Raw genomic sequence first — 19578 nt, 5'->3', positions numbered from 1 at the left:
GAGGATTTGCAAATCTGCCCTGCATATCAGAACATCAAATGCAGCTTAGCCATTAAGACTGGAGGGTTGAGTCAACTTGGAATGCAGAGGGCCCATAATTATATTTCATCCATTTGGAGGACGACAGACTTCTACAGAGTTATGCTTCTTTTCCCTCTGCCAGAGGAACTAAGTCACTGCTGTGCTGTCAAATTCAATTAGATGGTGGCTGAAGGCAGAATACTTCAAGGAGAGGAGGGCCATTCCCACCAACTTCACTGCCAAGATGAGGATATTAAACCTGCATTCTCATGGCAACTGACTTCCGCTTTCTGCACAACCAATGTCGCATCACCACTGAAGTAGGTTTGTGCCCATGGTCACCTGAATACAAGAGGTCTTGGAAGGTGTCCCCCCCCATTCAGGTAGGTGACTCTGTCCTATCACCAACCCCAGGATGGTCTGTCTGCTTAGATCTCAAGATGTATGAGAGGTAGATGAAGTGTTTAGCTCAGAATCTCCTATCTCAAAAAGATGTGCCTGATCATTCCATATTCTTTATGATTCAGATAGTCACGGATGGAGATATTGGCCTTCAGAGGCAGTTGAGAATTAAGAACGAGATACTGTTGCCAAGTTAATTTTAAAGTAGGTCAGCCAAAAACCATGAACAACAATATTTAATTTGTACATTCCATGTGTGTTCTTAGGAAGAGATGGAGCAATCAGGAGCCAAGCACACTGCACCTACTATTTTAAGGATGGGAGGGAGTATTTGATGAGCTTCCTATAGTTAGACTGGCTTCATCCTCTGGGGCCTTCTAATCTATTGGAGAAGTGGGAGATTAAGTGATCCCATTCCTCAAGAATGACTCTCCTGGGGGCAGAAGATATGACAGCCTGGGATCAGAATCTGGAGCCAAACCTACCTGCCTCTAGAGAATTCCTGTCCAAGAAAGAGATGAAGTATGCAGATATTTTTTTTTTTTTTGCCTCAGAGGACTTGGGGGAATACGTGAGGAAAAAAAAAAGTGTCAAATTTCTTGAAGGATAAAACGTATCCTCTTCCTCACCCCAGCAGTGAAAGCAAGGAGGCCATATATGTGACTGACCAAGACTGTTGGTAGGAGGACTCCTTGGATGAGACCCTGGAGAAGTTTGGAAGAGACTGGGTATATCTCCCATCACCATAAGGCTCCCATTCTGGGATTTCTTGTTAAGCGGGGGCAGAGGGGAAAGAGTCCACTAGGGATTTTCCACAACTGCTTCCTATACATCTCTTGTGCTGGGAGGGACTGCTGGTCTGGGACACCTAGCATCTAGATGTTCTGCACCTGCCCTCACAGTCTTAGGGCTGTATCGCCAAGTGAAGAATCCATGCAGAGAACCATAATACAATCTGAATGAATATGGAGAGCAATGACTGACTGTATCAGGCCAGATGTTAGGAAACGGTGAATATATTTAACTCTTATTGAAGTGACTAGGCATTGAGTATGTTCAGCACCTTGCAAGGTTGCTCATATCATGACCTTTTCTGCTCCTGGGATGGAGACTTTGAAAGTTATACTATAGTTCCACTGGTGCCTTTTCCCCTAGAACAAGCTGGGGGGAGGGGAAGAGAAGAGACAGAGAGAGAGGCAATCCAGTGTGCCATTAAACGACACACTTGTTATGAGGCAGGAAACTGAGATCCTGCTACAAAAATGAAGTAGAGAGAGGGTGACAAAACAGCTTCTTTATGATTGACTGCTATTGCCCTCCTGGCAGGACATAGGAAGAAAGTTATAAAACTGGTAGCGTCAGAGCACTGAGTATACTTAAAACACTAATGTATCTTTGACTTACCCGATGATGAATGCCCAACAACTATGGTCTCTACTTTGACTTCAGTAACTGCCAGCATAACAGTGCTGTTTTGCCGTTTGGTGATTGCATTTACTATTGTATTAGCAGCGTTCTGTATTAGACTGTTATCTTGCTCATCTTGGTGTGGGATAAAAGACTAAGAGGGAAAAATGGCAAAATCATTTTTATAATTCCCGATCTGTACTTCTCTATATCAATGATTAATCTTAATTTAAATTAGTAGTACAGATTGATAGATAGTTACACTGGAAGCAGTTTAGAACATCCTAATTTACTATTTCCACAGGGTGACTGGTTCAGTTTGAAGTAGTATGGAAATACTAGGACAATACTATACTCTAAATCTGTCATATAGCAGGAAGGCATCCTGCTACACAGCAAGTAACGGCAGCAGACCTCTATATTGCTTACACCGTCGAGCCAAACTTAGTCATAGTGTAAAGGGTTTCAAGATCTCTCGATATTAGCTTGCACTAATGACATAATGCATTATATTTAAACTTTGCAGGTCCCCCTATTTGCATCATAGCTCAATATGCTCTTTACTGGCACTAGTAAGCAAAGATAGTCTGATAACACACCTTCTGGCTGGATTTACTGTCCTACAACCTAAAAGCAACTTACAAAATAGATCCTGCCCAAACTCCCTTACAAGGAACCAAATAGTTCAGCAGATTTGAGTCAACTACCACTTAGCTGACAGATCTCCCCCATGGCTCCCTCCACTAATGTTTTCAGTGCTTTCTCTGAGCATCCTGGAGGCTGAAGTTCTCTTTACCCACAGTAAACGTACGGCAATCATGAAAGTTTCTTTACTCAGCTTATGTGCCCCACCAATAACTTTTTGCCCTCAAGGACAGTTTAGTGTCTCTGCTGAGATTGTCAATAATCATGCCAGGTGACTGTTTTTGTGATTTGGGTCACTGTGCACTAATAATTGTACTCAATTTATTTCAAATAGACAACTTAGCATAAAAATAAGATGACAGCAATTTTCTGCCAATGTGAGAACTGAGTGTTTTAATGCAGATCTATGAGGTAATAAACAATCATAGTCAAAATTATAGTCAAACCTTAACAGGGATACTAGTTTCTGTGTTTGAACATGGGAAGAGTAAATAAAAACACATTCAAATCAATCTAACTAGACAAACAATTTTCATGTTTAGTTCAGGAGAACCGTCTAGTACTTACAATAGCAACTTCCACTGCATTCTCTGTGGAGTATGATAGATCACACAATACTATCAAAGTCCTGTCACTAGAAACACTCCGAGTGGCTGGTAAATATCGAATTTCAGAGCAAATGTTTTCAATGGTAGTGCCCTATTAGAAGAAAGATAAATCATATCTTTTACTGCAAGTTAAAAATTGTATTTAAAAGGCTACTGGTATATGCAGCTTTTTCCATCAATTTATTTTACATAGTTAAATGAATTCTGACAAAAACAAGCGTGGGACAGATTCTCTGGTCTACTCTAGCAATATCTGGAGAGAACCAGAGCTGTCTGAAGAGCATATACTGGTAAGTACTTAGCTAGTTTTATATACACGTTTAAGGAGAAATATTAAAATAAGCCTTATTTAGCCCTCTAAATTACAGTGGGGTTGTTTTTTTGCGCGCATTGTGGCTGAATGACAACATCATGGAGCAAAGTTCTCACAGTACAGCTACACACATGATAAAAAGCAGCTTTGTAAACAGAGGGCAGTAGCAGACATTGATAATAAACATGTTTTATATGCACCTACACAGGGTATACACCAGAATCCAGTGTTTCTATATGATTGGGCAAGTACAACAGTTTTGTTCTCACCTGAGGTACCTTGTCTCTGTTAAAAATTAAAGTAATTCTGGCACAATTATTGTCTAAATATCCAGAACTAGGCGGACACTTGATATTGACAGGTAGAGGCTCTGATGTGCTGCATTCTCCCCAGTTGGTACAAGGTGGTTGAAAACATTTGATATACATTATTTCTTGGCATTCTTGACCAATGGGGCACCAATTATTTGCATGATCCTGATATTTCTGTAACAAACATGGTTTACCCCCACACCACACCTAGAAATTAAAGGAGATGAAAAATTCTGTGAGTTATTGTTGATTAGCTACAATTGTGCATTACAACTAGAATTTACAGGAATTACCAGTAAGCCACAGAAAATGGTGATGATCAAATTCGACTTTTATTCTTACTGAAAACAGTAATTTCCTACACGTCATGTGCTTCAGTTTTAACTACTGTATCTCTCTTTAATAGTGTGCTTCAGATTTATACTCATGCTAAAAGCTTAGCCATGTTTTCCCAGTGTGACAATGATGATCATACCGTCACCATCACAGCCTTTCAAGACTTTCATACAAAGCACTTAAAGATGCTAAGTATCATTATCCACATTTTTGGGAAAATGAGGCCCAAGGTCATCCAGCAGACTAGTGGCACAGCTGCGATTATTATTCGTATTACTATAACTTCTAGGACAAGGACCCCATTGGGCTAGGCACTGTACAAAACACAGAACAAGAGAGAGAGTCCCTGCTTACAAACTAACCGATGGATACAGAACATACAAAGGGAAGTGGACAGAAACAGTGAGACACTTTTGGTCTGTGCGATGGGCAGTAGGCTCAGCACAGCGGCAGCCTATGTGGTGTCACATCTTTTCTGTGACGGCTACAAAGAACTCTAAGGAGGAATTTGAAGGATGACAATAGTTAGTCCTGCAGATAGTTTGTGGGCCTCCTTCTAAGCTTGAGGAGTGTTCTATCCACTAGGCCAGGGGTTCTCAACCTTTGTCCTTCTGAGCCCCCATCCCTCTGCCACAAGATGCTATAAAAATTCGATGGCCCACTATGCCACAACTGTTTTCCAGTAGATTAAAAGCCAGGGCTGGCATTAGGGGTTAGCAAATCAGAGCAACTGCCCAGGGCCCTGCAAAGCGAAGTTACTCAGGCTCCAGCTTCAGCCTGGGAAGAAGGGTTCAGGCTTTAGTTTTGGCTCAGGACTCAGCTTTCTGCCCTGGGGCCCCAGAGAGTCTCATATGTTGGCCCTGCTCTCTGATTTATTTTGGAAGACCTGCTGAAACCTGCCTGTGGCCCCCCAGGGAGCCCCAGACTCCTCATTGAGAACCACTGCATTGGGTCATGTTACCTCTTCCTGATAACTTGGGGTAGGAAGAGACACTCAGGTGAATAAGTACCATGCTACCTCACTAACACACCTCCTTCCTAGGAAGGTGTATTACAGGCGCACACAGTTACTGAGAGGTATAGAACACCTCAAGCACAGCTACACTAACTGCATACACCAGTAAATGGTGTATCCTAATGTTATACAGATTCTTTTCCTAAGAGCACATATGGTGCCCTTGGAAGTCTAGACTGGATAGCAAGGATGTAGGCAGTCTGTCGTAGCCATGTCAGTCCCAGGACATTAGAGGGAATATCTTTCACTGGACAACTTCGACTGAGGAGAGAGACACGCTTTCAAGCTTACACAGAGCTCTTCTTCAGGTAAAAGATATTACTTCACCCACCTTGTGTCTCTGGATATTAAGGAAGAATATATTTTATTCCATTATGTATGAAAGAGCCACAAAAACAAGCTGTTTATTTACTGTGCTATAAGTGGAATTTATCACACCTTTGATCACCTCACTTGCACTGCACCCACTAGTCTTCACTAGGACCATCATAATGAGCCTCCAAGAAGCTCGTAATCATGTTTTTAAAATATATCAGATCTCAAATTCACATTATAAACTATCTGAAAATGATCTAGAAAAATCTTAAGTTATAATTTCTTTGCACTTGAGGCACATATAGCTGGACAAAGAATATAACGGCAGCTGGCTTTACTGCTGGACCAATCTGCAAAGTGGTCAGATTTAAAAAAAAAAAAACTTGGCATTTTTTCCTACAAATTTTGTAGGAGACTATACTGTGGTGTAGTATTAGACATTATTGGCGCTCACGTGAAATTAGCTCTATAACTCACAAGCAATGAGCAACATTGGTACTATTTTTCATAGCTCTCCAGCTGAAAAGCCAGTCTGAGTTAGTACCGCAAGTCCAACTGTACAGTCCTGAACACAAGCACTGTATTTAGTGATAGTCTGAAAGCAGCGCAGAAGTTTGGAATGTTCGATATAGCAAAGTGGAGACGAATTAGTGGGCAGATGATGCACTCAAACTGAATTTATCATGCATCTCTACTTTACCCAATATGATACATATATGTATCATAAATATTGGGTAAATGTATCATATTGGGTAAAGTAATGTATTATAATATATAGTAGGGGTGATGTACATGGGGAAAGAATACAGAAGGAAGGGGACTGAAGACTAGTAATTGCACATGAAGAAATCCAGGTACAGAAGTACAGCTGAAAAGAGTATTTCAGAAGAATATTTATAGGTCTAATTATTACCTTGGTGCAGTCAATATGTCCATCCAAACAGTGGCAGTTGTTACATTCTTGATCCCATCTGCTACCATGAGGAAATGACATTCCTTTAAGCCAGCAAGATTTTCCAAAACCAATTACTTTAAAAAAAAATTGAAGTACAGTTAGTCTTTTAAAGCACTGAACTGACACAGGCCTAAAATTAATTTGATCTACCTACAAGAGCGAATAGCATAAAACAATAAAAACTGTGTTAGTAATGAAATACTCGGTTGCTTCCTGAGTTATTCTACTAGTTAAAAAAAAGAAAAAAAGGAAAAAAAAAAGTTACCTTCTTGGCATCTAGGGCCAACTCTTCCAGGAGGACAGGTGCACCTGTATCCATTTATTTCATCTATACAGGTGGCACCATATGCACAAGGGGAGGACTGGCATTCATCAATATCTAAACAAAATCAACAAGTAAAACAGTCAATGGCAAAGATTCAGCATGTTTCATTATATGCCTAATTACAAGAGATCAAACAGGACATGATCTGCCATCCTCACTTGTAAGGAATGTTTTGCTATGGGTCTGTGCAAGAAATAATTTGGGCTTCTGTGCTACATGCAACATCTGCTTAGTCTCAGCAGGTTGAGCCTTATTAAAATGCATGTCCATTAATGTAGGCATCTGAATTCAAGCACTAAGTAGATTGGCTTGGCCGTGTTTAAAACAAATGGACTTTGTTAATATAATTTGGCCCATCAAATGATGAAAAGTAACATTTATGAGTCTAGTCTCTTCTTCATACACCCATGCAACTTCTGTTAATGTCAACAGGAGAGGAAAACAGATCGAGTTAATAGTTTAACAAAAAATGGAGCTAATTATCTTACTTTAAAAAGATTTTTAGAATCTCCTGCAATCAGAGCAAGAATTTTAGAAAAGAAACTCATATGCCTGGCCATAAAAACCCACTCCTTTAAAAGAAGGGCTAAGAATCAAATGCATATGTAGATGCACAGGGAAATGTATTTTTTGTAATGCTAAGGAAATGAACAGCTGCCATTTATACAACACATCCTTTAATATCAGAATATACACAGATACTTAAAGTTGCAAAACCATGAACACTGAAGGCAGGTCTACACTATCGGTTAAGTCAATCTAAGTCAATCTCAGGGGTGTGAAACTCCCCTCCCTTCCTAAGTGATGGAAGTTGTGTGCTGTCCACACCGGCGCTATGTTGGCAGGACATAGCTGATGTTTCTCGCCGAGGTGGAGTAAGGTGCAGCTGTGCTGCTATAGGGTAGACTTGGCTACTGTTGGAAAGGAAAACGCGTAGGGTGTCTCAGCATTTCTCCTTTTCCCAAACAAATAAACAAAAACATTTTAAAACAATATTTGAAACTTATAAAACAAAATTTCTTCCCAAGATTCACCATCGTTATATAAGTGAGTGTGGTTTTTAAGTTGTAGTTTGTAACTGGAAGTAAAAATGGTATGGAACAGCAACATGCCAGTTATCAGCACAGCTAACGGAAAAATGACAGCAGAAGTACATGTAGTTCTCATTGTCTCTTATGCCTTCCTGGAGGGCCAAGGGAGTGGTTTACCATTCTGTGCTAGATTCTTAGCAAAATCCTACAATTGGCTGGTGTTTTAGGAGAATACAATAGTACCTAAACCAAGCAAGTATGTTACCACTCTTTGTTCCTTTCAAAAGGATCCTAGTTAAGTCTATCAAATCACCATATATATGTTGATCAGCATTCACTCAGTACCACCACTGTCACCCTGAAGAAAAGAGTCATGAGTCAATTCTCTAGCTTACTACACAGTAAATAAGGAAGAGTGCAAATCAGGAACCCTGTAACAGATACAGCTGGAACCATTCTAATATAGGAGGATAGCTTTATCCCTCACCCCATAACTAGGCCACAAGAGAGTCTGCTTCAGCCTCTGAGCTAATGGACTTGCTCATGCGTTTAGGTACAGATGTCCCAGGTTCAATATCTGCAGATAATCCAGCCATGGGCATCGTTGTAAGTAGGGCGATATAGTTGCCAAGGTAACACCGGGCTCCCCACTTGATACCCCTTGTTGGGTCATCTAGAGAGTAAACCCAGGAACTCTAGGCCTAAAGGCGTGAAACTCATGCTGGAGTTGAAGGACCAGGTGCACAGACACAGAGACAGTCTATGTGTGGTCTTGCCACGAAGGAGGACAAAGAGCCACACTATCAGTGTGGGTTACACAGTACTAACCATTTCGGGTTTTTATTTAAATTAACTACAAAGTTAATGTTTCAATGTAATGGTCATGTTCTTTTGGTCTTCCATCTCCCCACCTTACAAGCCACACAAAATGCATCAGTTAGCTTTTTTACAGTTCTCATGGTCCGTATTGACGGATAGCACTAAACAGTCCTTAAGATAAGCTTGCAAATGTGGTGCTACATGTTCCACGCATTACTCCTTATGTGACTATACCCTGCCCTCATCTGTGTTTCGGTTAGCTATGAAATTTCCAACCCGTTACATCGGCAGTAAGAATCCAGAGTAAAGAAACACTAAGTTATTACCACAAAGAAGGCATTTGTTATGGTTTAAGAATAAAAATTTGCAAAACTGTTCTCTCTCACTACAAAGCTAATGGCAGGAAAAAACCCCGAACAAAACAAAAGCACCTACATAAAATCCAGCAACAGATCTTTTGAGTACTATTTAAGCCAAGTCATTTTAGTTGCATTTATCAAGTGAATAAAGGGATTCTGTCCCAGACAAAAAGAGCCCATTATTTACAAGGTGAGGATCAGTGTCTATGAATAATTCAGTTAGCTTCTGCTTCATTATTTGGGGTACAGCTGACCTAAGCTTAATGCATGAAATGTCAAAGGTCAAGATAACAAAGATTCTGGGTCTCGATGGCATGACCTCTCAGTTCTTCAGCCATACAGGTACTTACTAATTCTGCAGTCAGGACCAGCAAACCCAGGAGCACATTCACATCGAAACCAATTCACACCATCTACACAGATGCCTCCATTGTAACTGTAAAAATAATAAACCTATCATTACAATGAATGCTCTCAGGGTAGGTTCACAAGCCTAAATATAAGCAAAAACCCCAGTTCTTTCACATAGTCTGTTCAAATGCAAATTTCTATTGTCCCTATTCATGGTATTTTCTCACTGTTCAACAATATGGAATTAAAAATCCTTGCTAATTCATAATATGAGTATATTTAATAAACCATATGCATTGTTTTGTTGGTCTTTCTAATTAAACCTTTATTAATTAAACCTTCTGCTGCTGTTTAAAGGTATGGTCTGTTCCCGCTAAGAGAAAGGCTATCTGGGATACTGTTAGATAAATTATATTGCTTAATAACACATCTGATAAAACAATATTATAGAAACTGTGGGAAAAAAAAATAATTAGGAATATAAAGATATGACCACAACTCAGGAAAAAAACACAATGGCTGTGCACAAGCTGTAAAACAGAAATTGAAGGTTTTTCTCCCAGATTGTTTGGAAGTGTTCAAAATGCAGAGTTTGGATCAGAAAATGAAAACTTGCAAGATTTACTGGACGTTTGCTTAACCCAGATGTCTGCATTTAAAAAACTTAAATTTTACATAAAACAAAAAATTATGGAAGTAGCATTGTTAGTAGCAAAATGTGTTAGACAAGGGACAAAGGAATCTGTATTTTCAGCATCAAGAAAATGTGTGTATGAATATCCTGCTACTTATCAAATTTCACTAAGACATTTTAGAAGATTCAGAACCAATATTTGATATTAAATGCGATATAATTTCTTGTATATATTATAGTAAGAGCTAAGCAAATAATTTCCATGAATAATGTGTGTGGACTAAAATTTGTGATGGCTACATTCTTCTTTCAGGGAGAATTTTTCATTCAAACTTGATAGTAAATATTTTAATGTTGATCTTAGTTGAGATTCACTACATAAAATGCTATTTAATACTTCTATTCTTTGACTGAATGAGCTTTCAAAAGTACTTCTGGCATGTATACTAACACAAGATTTGGAAATAAATTCTTATAAATATTTTCACCAGTGAAAATTGCTCTATTGTTGGCAGAAAGTAAAAACAAAAAGGAGCACAAAAAAGCATATTTTGTTAAAGTTTCAGCAAGAATGTTTTCTTTATAAGCCTAGGTCTAATTATGTTTAGAGTGCAATTCTGATTCACTGAAGTATGAATATTTTTAAGAACAACACATAACAGTATGTTCAAGTGCTATGAAAATAAAAATAAAAACTGAAGTTTTTTAGTGCTTACCATGGATGGGGGTTGCAATCATTGGTATCTATAATAGAAGAGTAAATGAATTGTATGAATTTTAAAATATGTAGCATGCCAATTATAATCTGTAAAACTAAATCTATAATAAAACTAAATACCTAAAGGAAAAAGCATAGTAAGCCGAAAGAAAAAAATTATTTTCATCTACAATAAAGGAAATGTAATATGGCATGAACTACAAAAAGGGTTGTTTTCAGGTGAAACTCCATAAGATGACAGTAAAATGGTTTAATATTAGCTTTTACATACATACAATGTAAGTGACAAATGCTAAAGATTGTATCTGACCATTTAATTCAGTGAGCTTTGAACTCATCTCAGTTGGACAGATCACAACTTCAGCGATTAAAGTGCTGTGGAATAGCAGCTAAACTCAGGAACAGAGAGCAAGACTATATTGACAATTACAATGGTATTGGCTATTGCTAATTAAACCAGCCTCTCGTTTCTTAAAGGAGCTCTACTCCTTTGGCCTTTCATATGCATGTTTGGAATTTAGCCAATTACAATAAAGTTTTTTTTTTAAAAGTATTTATTTTACAAAACCTTGCAATTATAAGCAAATTCAGAGTTTTTAGGGTTATCACCACCAGTATATTCAACTTTGAACAATCTAATGAAGGCATAATTTCAGAGTTGAAGTAAGGTGAAAATGTAGTTCAGATGCAATGTTTTCTTCATGTTATGTCTTGAAGCGGCAGAAATGCAAGTTTGCCCCACCTAAACAAATCATCCTGTTGGTATGTCACTAAAATAGTGAAATGTTATACTAAAGGAAACTAAAAGCCAACCATTTTAGCATTTTAAACAGGATATATAGTTCAGTCTGCTTTTTCCTCCTGCTACTAGTTTTAGAGACAGATATCCAGAGAGAAAACAAATCTTCGTAAAGTTTTGGAAATAAACTTTCAAAGATCATTTCTCCATAGGAAATTAAACGTTTACGTTGGCAAAAGTTAGGTGCAAAACAAACAAGCTCTCACAGTCCATTAGACAAGCTTTGTCCCCTCTAGCCTGAATGATTCATATATGTTGGCACCTGAACATTAAAAACCTGCTTTGGTTTAGTTAACAGTTTTGGACCAGACACCCTAGTATCTTAGTGGAAAAAAAGGGAAGTCTTACTCTGCGTGCATGTACGTCCTTCCCATCCTTCTTTACAGATGCAAGAAAACGAATCGCCACTGCCAACACATGTTCCCCCATTCATGCAAGGGTTAGGAATACAGCTGCTGTTTTTAGCTTTGATTTAAACAAACAAAACAATTATGTAAAACAGTATCAAAATCTAGGATTTCAAAAACTCAACCTATGAACCAATGAAATGGGGGAGGGGGGGAACTGCCATACTGGATCAGAGTCAAGGTCCATCTGGTCAGTGGCCAGTACCAGACGATACAAGGGAAGGTTTAGGAATATAGATATAGAATATTATATCCCCTGTCTTAGGTCTGATCCTGATCCCTATTAGTCAGAGATTGCTGTAAGCATGAGGTTTAATATATCTTTCAAATTTTTGTTATGACTAACTCTGGATATTCTTGTTATCCATACAAGTGTTCAATCCAAAAGTCTTGCTAGTTTCTTGGCCTCATACTCTTCCTGGGTCAACATCTAAGGACACAATGCGGTAACACTGAATGCCAAGCTATGATTTAAAATTCTATAACCTAGGGCTTGTCTACATCACAAAGTTGCAGCGCTGGTGAGGGGGTTACAGTGCTGCAACTTAGGAGGTGTACACATCTGCAGGGCATCACCAGCGCTGCAACTCCCTGTTTGCAGCACTGGCCGTACTCTCGTTTTGTCTCGGGTGTAGAGGATCCAGCGCTGGTGATCCAGTGCTGGTAATCAAGTGTAGACACTTACCAGCGCTTTTCTTGACCTCCGTGGAATAAGCAGGTATCCCAGCATACCTGAGGAAGCCTCTGGTAATCAAGCAGGTCTCCTTCCCCGGTTTGCTCTCGCGTTCCCCGAATCCCCGAGCAAGCAGGTCTCCTTCCCTGCAGTTTGCAGGGGGGTTCGGGGAACGCGAGAGCAAACCACGGCGAAGCTGGTCTCCTTCCCCGGTTTGCTCTCGCGTTCCCCGAACCCCCGTGCAAGCAGGTCTCCTTCCCTGCGGTTTGCTCTCGCGTTCCCCGAATCCCCGAGCAAGCAGGTCTCCTTCCCTGCGGTTTGCAGGGGGGTTCGGGGAACGCGAGAGCAAACCGCGGCGAAGCTGGTCTCCTTCCCCGGTTTGCTCTCGCGTTCCCCGAACCCCCCTTGAAGCCGCCCAACAGTGCTGCAGTGTGGCCACATCTAACACCACTTGCAGTGCTGGTTGCTGTAAGTGTGGCCACTCTGCAGCGCTGGCCCTATACAGCTGTACTAATACAGCTGTAACAACCAGCGCTGCAAAATTGTAGATGTAGACATACCCCTAGTTAAACATGGAGTACGATATATGTGAAATGGAACCAGAGCCCAGTGGAACGACTAAAACTGTGCTGTCTTCATTTTTCATCTCACATTCCTAGTGGAAGTTTAGTACTCATGAAAACAGTTCTTTAGAAAATGGAGACTGATGTCTTCCATTTGTTCACATCATAGGTACCCCCCCCCCAGAAACAAACAACAAAAAAAACCACACACCAAAACACCAAACACAAAAACAAAAAAAACCCAGCCAACTACAAAAAACCCAGCCCCACATAACACCCAACACAGCAATGCAAGCTTTCCCACATTGCTCCCAGTGAACTTCTACCATGCTTCTCCATGCCTATTCCATCATTACCTGGAAGTCTTAGTAGGTAGGAGTCATGGTGCTAATTGTAATGCATATTTTTTATTATATGGACATTCTACTGAATACTGGGTAGAAAATGACAAAATTCCCGTTCAGAGTCTACATGAAATGAAGGGCATTAAAAAACATGGTCACTGGCCACTGGGTTGGATTTGAACTAGCCCCTCCCAATTACCAAACATTTGAGAACTATTGAGAATCCTCTCTGCCTCAGCCCATTTTGGACTGTACCACAGAGTGAGTAAAGTTAAAAGCTTACCAATGTTGCAAGTGCTCCCTTTCCATTCTGGAGGACATGAACATCTAAAAGTGTCTCCATCATCATAACATGTTCCTCCATTGCTGCAAGTATTGGCATCACACTGATAGTCACCTAGGAGCCACAACAAAACGAGAACTAAGCAGCACATCAAGAGTGAATGGAAGTTGCCAAGATATTAAACATTTTCTGTGACATACACTGCAGAGTATGTTTGGATGTAGTTTGATTTCTAATTTTTAGAACAAACTTTATATTTCAAAGTAATACCATTAAGAAAGTGCACAGTTCCATTTGCTCTGGTATTGTAAAGAAATCAAGCAAATGTCAGTTGTCTGTCTTCCACTGTTAATTCAACAGACCTAAAATGCTGCACAAGAGTTTCTCTCTCTCTTTTTTTTTTTTTAAAAGGGCGGGGGGGAGAGTTCACTTTTGGACTGGGAAGGAGATTATGAATATGGACTTTGATTCCTCCACAGGTGCTGTCTCAAATCCATTGCAGAAAACTAGTAGTTTCCCCTCCACCCTCTATGGGAGAAAGAATACAAGTACTGTATGTGCACAAAAGATGAATATGAACAAAGTAAACACTTACGTGAATGGCAAGTTTTGCCTTTCCAACCATTTTTACATTCACAATAGAAGTCATTCACCAGGTCAATACATCGGCCTCCATTGTGACACGGATTAGGGGAACAGTCGTTAAAATCTATTAAAAAAATTCAAAATGCTCAACAAAATGCGATAGACTGGGATAGAGGAGTTTCTTTTTCTAAAAGTTAGGTACCGTATATTGTCTTTTGTAAAGAGATAAAATGTCTCCAGACAGAGACAAGAACTGGTCAGAATTGCAAAGAAAGCTTCAGACTTTGGCACAAACAGCAGCAAAAAGATGACATGAGAATCAAGGAGTTTAAGACTGAAAACCATGAATCAAAGAAGCCTTAGATGTTTAAATTTTCCTTTAAGAATATTTCAGATTCAAAACAATTGTTGGGAAAGGTACTATACTGACCAATCTGGATACCGAGCTTTTACTACCCATAGAACAGTTACTGCGTTAGAGCAAGCTTCCTTACACAGGGCGTGAGCTGAAGCCCACTGGAATCAGTGGGAAGATTCCAACAGACTTCATGGGGCTCTGGATCAGGCCCATACTGCCCTACCAATGGGTCTTGATCCAGACCTAGAGGGACCACCTCTAAGTGGTGTTCAGTATTTGTTAATTTAAATACTTGGCCCCTCCGATAAACTTTTTGGATGAGATAAAATCATCAACTGACACCATTAGTACTACCTGGGAGTTTTAGAACAGGAAGAGAAGAATGCTTTTTTCTGTTGAATGGGGGCAAATTTTTGTAGGCAGAACAACTATCTAAGATGGAATTTAGCCAAGACACTACATTAACATCTCTTGCAAAAGGACCAAAGAGTTAAAGGCCCTTGTTTCACATCTCATCTGAAAGATGGCACCTGCTATACCCTAGTAAGCCCCTAAATCCAAGGTTTAGAAATGCTTTTCTAATTCAGAGGGAAGAGCGATCTACTAAAATACCAACTCCTTTCTTCTTTGCAGTAATCCATCTAAGTACTGATCAAATACCCTCTTTGCGTTCATCAGTCCAAGGTGGTAGGAAGATAGGCCCTACTCATTCAAGAGGGGAAGTTTTTCCCCTCATGGAAAAAGATCCAGATAGGATATAACTTGGTAACAGTTGATAGTACATTCTAAAATCTAGGTTATATTAAGCTAGTTCTTTCCTTCCAAACGCAAATTACATCAAATTGTTACGGTGATGCTTTTTTAAAATATGCTAGTTCAATTTTTGCTATATATTTAATCTACAGTATTAGATGACTCAGTGGGTTCTCATTAGTGGGGTGGATGGCATACCTCTGAAGCAGAAGTCCTTGGGGGAAAAAACAAAACAAAAACTGTGCTCTGGGGCAGTTACCCAGGATACTCCAGTACATCAATTACAAATAACTAGCCTAGACAACCTCTGGTTGGCATATTTTGGTTTGTACTCTAATAGTACTTCTGGAGGTATTAGTAGGAGGATTTATGATCCTATCTTAGAGTTTAATTGAAGAAAACAAACATCTCTGCAATGAAGACTTTTTGAGATATTCCATTCTTCCAACCTCTAGCACTTAAGATGTAGTTGTGGCGCATTAATCTAGATTTCCATCATAAAAAAGACTGATTCATATCACAGGTTTGTTTGGTTTTTACTACACCTGGACTATCAGATTGCTTTTGGTATGGTGACAACTGTGTTGCAAGAATGTTCTAAGAACCAGCATATGGTTTCCTCTATTTAGAAAGCATTAGTTAACAGGATGAAGAGTGATAATTACTGAAAGCTTTTATCAAAAGCACACTATTGCAAAATCAGGTTACGTTCACATTTAAATAACTGATCCCCTTAGAAGCTGCATTCTTAAAGCCTCCTAAACAGTCATTTGGCAAGTGGAATAGGAAATGCCATGGTTCTATAGAATGAGTTTCTCTGACCAACTCCAACATTATTAATTGCAAACTAAATGCCTCAAAAAATACGTAATCAAAGCTGGAAATTTTTAGTTGTACCCACTTGTGTCACACAATTCTCCTTCCCAGCCACTCAGGCAGAAACACCTAAATGAATCTACTTCATCAATGCAAGTCCCGCCATTCCTGCAAGGTTTTCCAAGACAGTCATTGATATCTAAAGAGAAAGTCAACACAGGGTTATAATTGGGACTATGTTAATTAGTGCATTAAATGCAGAAGACTGTTTCAGGTTTATGTTAAATATTTTAAAGAGCTACGTCCAACAAAGTGTGTGCCAGATTGACAGCTCTGGAATTTGTGCGCTTCATTCGTCTACAGACAATGGGTGCGCGCGCACACACACACACAAAAATTAAGTGGTTCTAATCATATTCTCAATGTTGATACTGGGAATTTCCTTCCATCTGGCAAATACTTTAAGCCACTGTACCAAAAGTGCTAACAGTGCACAGCAGGCTCTTACACTACCTCACCAATATGCCTGAAAACCTGCTCCAAGAAAGTTCAAACTCTATGATGAATCCATAGCTTCCTGTGGAGGGATTGCCCATGAGGGTGTCATTTGTAAAGATGACACCCATTCCCTAAAATCTGGATTAAAACCACAACTGGTTTTACAGAGAAAACTAAAGTTGTATCATAATAGTATCAGTCATTATCAAGATGATGTGGGTTTGAACGAGTGACCTAGAAGTGAAGCACTCTGTATAACATTAACTGTCCATTTTTTAAAGAAAATTTCAAAGCAATGTTCCTTTAATGATTGAAAAAAAATCTCTAAGCCTTCAAGCTCTTTAAAAAGATAGACAGGACAGACTTTCACTTACTTTCATGGCAGTACGTTCCAGTAAAACCCCTCTCACAGGCACAAGTAAAATTCCCTCCTGGCTGACTAATGCACCGTCCATGAGGCCCACAAACATTAGATGAAATGAAACGGATACCTTCCTGCATTGCATTTGTGAATACTTCTATTGTACAGCTGTCTATTACTAAGAATAAAAAGGTAAATCAGTTACTCAACACCATTAACTATATATAGAAAAGATTGTGCCAACCAAGAACTGTGGTTTTAACCTTAGAGTAGTGAACACATTGTTCGTATCTTATTGGAAGACATTTTATGCACATTCCAAGATTATAATATTAAGTAATACACAAAATTAGAAGCATATTTCTCATTTCCCCCAGCCATCATGTACTTGACATGGTCTAACTTCTGCTAGTGACAGACAAGCTTTTGAGTCATGCACAGCTCTATGTGGCTTGAAAGCTTGTCTCTCTCACCAACAGCAGCTGGCCCAATAAGATATTCTCACCAACCTTGTTCTCTCTAATAACCTGGGACTGACACCGCTACAGCTACAATGCATATACAGGCTAACTACAGCACTTCGGTAAGAGACACTACTCCCTGCCACCCTATAATCCTCTCCATTTTTCTCCCATTGTGTTCTACATGACTGCCCCAGTAATGAATTCCTGGGGGACAGCACATACCTTTGCAAGAACTGTTCTTGCAGTGGTCCTTGAGGTGAGAACAATTCTTTCCATCATAGTCATCAGAGCAGGCACAGTAATAATCTCCTCCTAGATCATAGCATTTAGCCCCATTCTGGCAAGGATTAGGTTCACAGAAATCAATATCCATCTGTAATAAAGAGAATCAGCTATGAAGAACTATTTCCCAGCACAGTAAGCAGCATTATCAATATTGCCATTGACACAGATGAAATTATTTTATCAGGAAATTAATATTAAACACAATGTTTATAAATTGTCTGTATCGCATGCCACTCTATAGTTTGATACAGGTTGCAAGTAACTTTAGTCAAGTTCACTGCAAAGCAGTTCTGTTACTACTATAAAGGATCATTTTGAAGATTCAGTAAGACTTGTTTGCAATAGTTTAGTTTTGTCAGCAAGCTCAATGTGTAAAAAAAGGGTAAGAAATTATGCATAACTAAAATACAAAATTTAAACTCAAGAAATGTCACATGTGATTGCTACCTTTACTATTTCTCTGTGTATGCTCTCTAATACTCAATACTATAACCATGAATGTGCATATTTAAGAAAGGTGGTTTAAAAGATCTCTTAAATCCTGTCTGTTACTATCATTAGGATGAAAATGCCAAACTTAGACAAAAAAAACAACTCACAGCATGTAAACCTTTATAGACACATCCTTTTAAGGAAGTGACTCATCTTAATATACAGTCTTTGTATGTCTGCTACATTTGCTTAAGACAGCCCTTACATGTCACTGAAAGAAAAAGTACCCTATACCATTGTACCTTTCCTACCAACTGCTATTCTCAAGGGCCTGTTTTACTTTAGGAAAAGCTTTAAGTACTGTCCTGTTTTAGTGTTCTGAGGAAAAAATAGGAGGAGATTTTATTAGCTTCACTGCAGAGTTTTCATTATTTGCATGTAATTCTGACAACTTTACGGACAATTTTTTCAGACTGTCTATAGCTAAAAAAAAAAAAGAGTAAAACTTAAAGGCTCAAATATCATAGGCTTGTTTCAGTTCAATGCAGCATGTGCAACTGAAATTAGAGAGTTTTCAGCAAGCTATTTTGCTCTATTCTTTTAAAGAGCACTTCATGCAGACTACAAAAAGCATTTAGATTCTGAGAAAGATATTCTCAGATCTTGTTCTATCAGAAGTTTCCATTTGTTTCCTTCCATTAGAGTAAATTTCCCTTTCTCAATTCAAGTTCAGTAGCTGCTACTTTAGCATCTGGAATCAGCAGCAGCGATTTCCTGCAACACTCATGGCAGTCAGCCAACTCCCTCTATTATTCACCAGGTTTGATAAAAACTTATACATTGTACTAGAAACCATGCAAAAGGAAGTTCATTCAAATGATCAGACCATGTAGAAATAGCATCTGAGCTGTGAATTAATGGATCAGCTTAAGAACTGGTCCACGGCTGTTACTGGCAACTCATTTTTTAAATTTTAAAGACAGGGTATTGGTACTGTAAAGTAGTTGTATTTCAAGCAGAGGAATTACTTTTGCAATCTTTTATTAAATTGAAGAAATCCCTAAATTCTAATCTTCCCTCACTGGTGGATGTTGCTGTTCTACAGCTGTATCAATGCTTGTGTGACTGCTCAGAAATTCACACGACTGAAAATAAAAAAAAAAACTAGATACTGGATGTTAAGGGGAAGAATTACAGGTTTTGCTTAGAAAGGGTTGAAAACAAATCTTCAGCATCATGAGTGGTTTTAATTCTTACTCATGCTTTTGTATGCAAGTTCTAAACCCTGCTGCAAGCAACATCTCCACACACTTCAGGTGAGATATCAGATTTAATATCCAGATTCTGCACTCTACTCAGGACTGGTGAGGCCTCAGCTGGAGTACTGTGTTC

General features: G+C 39.1%; 1 protein-coding gene across 1 annotated transcript in view; it reads right to left on the bottom strand.

Moving 5' to 3' along the window:
• JAG2 (jagged canonical Notch ligand 2) overlaps positions 1–19578 on the bottom strand; it is a 100382-nt gene that overhangs the window by 3511 nt on the left and 77293 nt on the right. Inside the window, 13 exon segments of the mRNA XM_030558599.1 lie at positions 1828–1984; positions 3043–3174; positions 3666–3914; positions 6287–6402; positions 6594–6707; positions 9213–9298; positions 10564–10591; positions 11713–11829; positions 13635–13748; positions 14230–14343; positions 16232–16345; positions 17019–17183; positions 17692–17842. Of these exon segments, the coding sequence (XP_030414459.1) occupies positions 1828–1984; positions 3043–3174; positions 3666–3914; positions 6287–6402; positions 6594–6707; positions 9213–9298; positions 10564–10591; positions 11713–11829; positions 13635–13748; positions 14230–14343; positions 16232–16345; positions 17019–17183; positions 17692–17842 (1657 nt within the window).

Source organism: Gopherus evgoodei, chromosome 4 (assembly GCF_007399415.2).
Source record: "Gopherus evgoodei ecotype Sinaloan lineage chromosome 4, rGopEvg1_v1.p, whole genome shotgun sequence".
NCBI classification, from domain to species: domain Eukaryota; kingdom Metazoa; phylum Chordata; order Testudines; family Testudinidae; genus Gopherus; species Gopherus evgoodei.
Note: the sequence above shows the minus strand (reverse complement) of the source record. Positions and strands in the feature narration are given on the sequence as shown.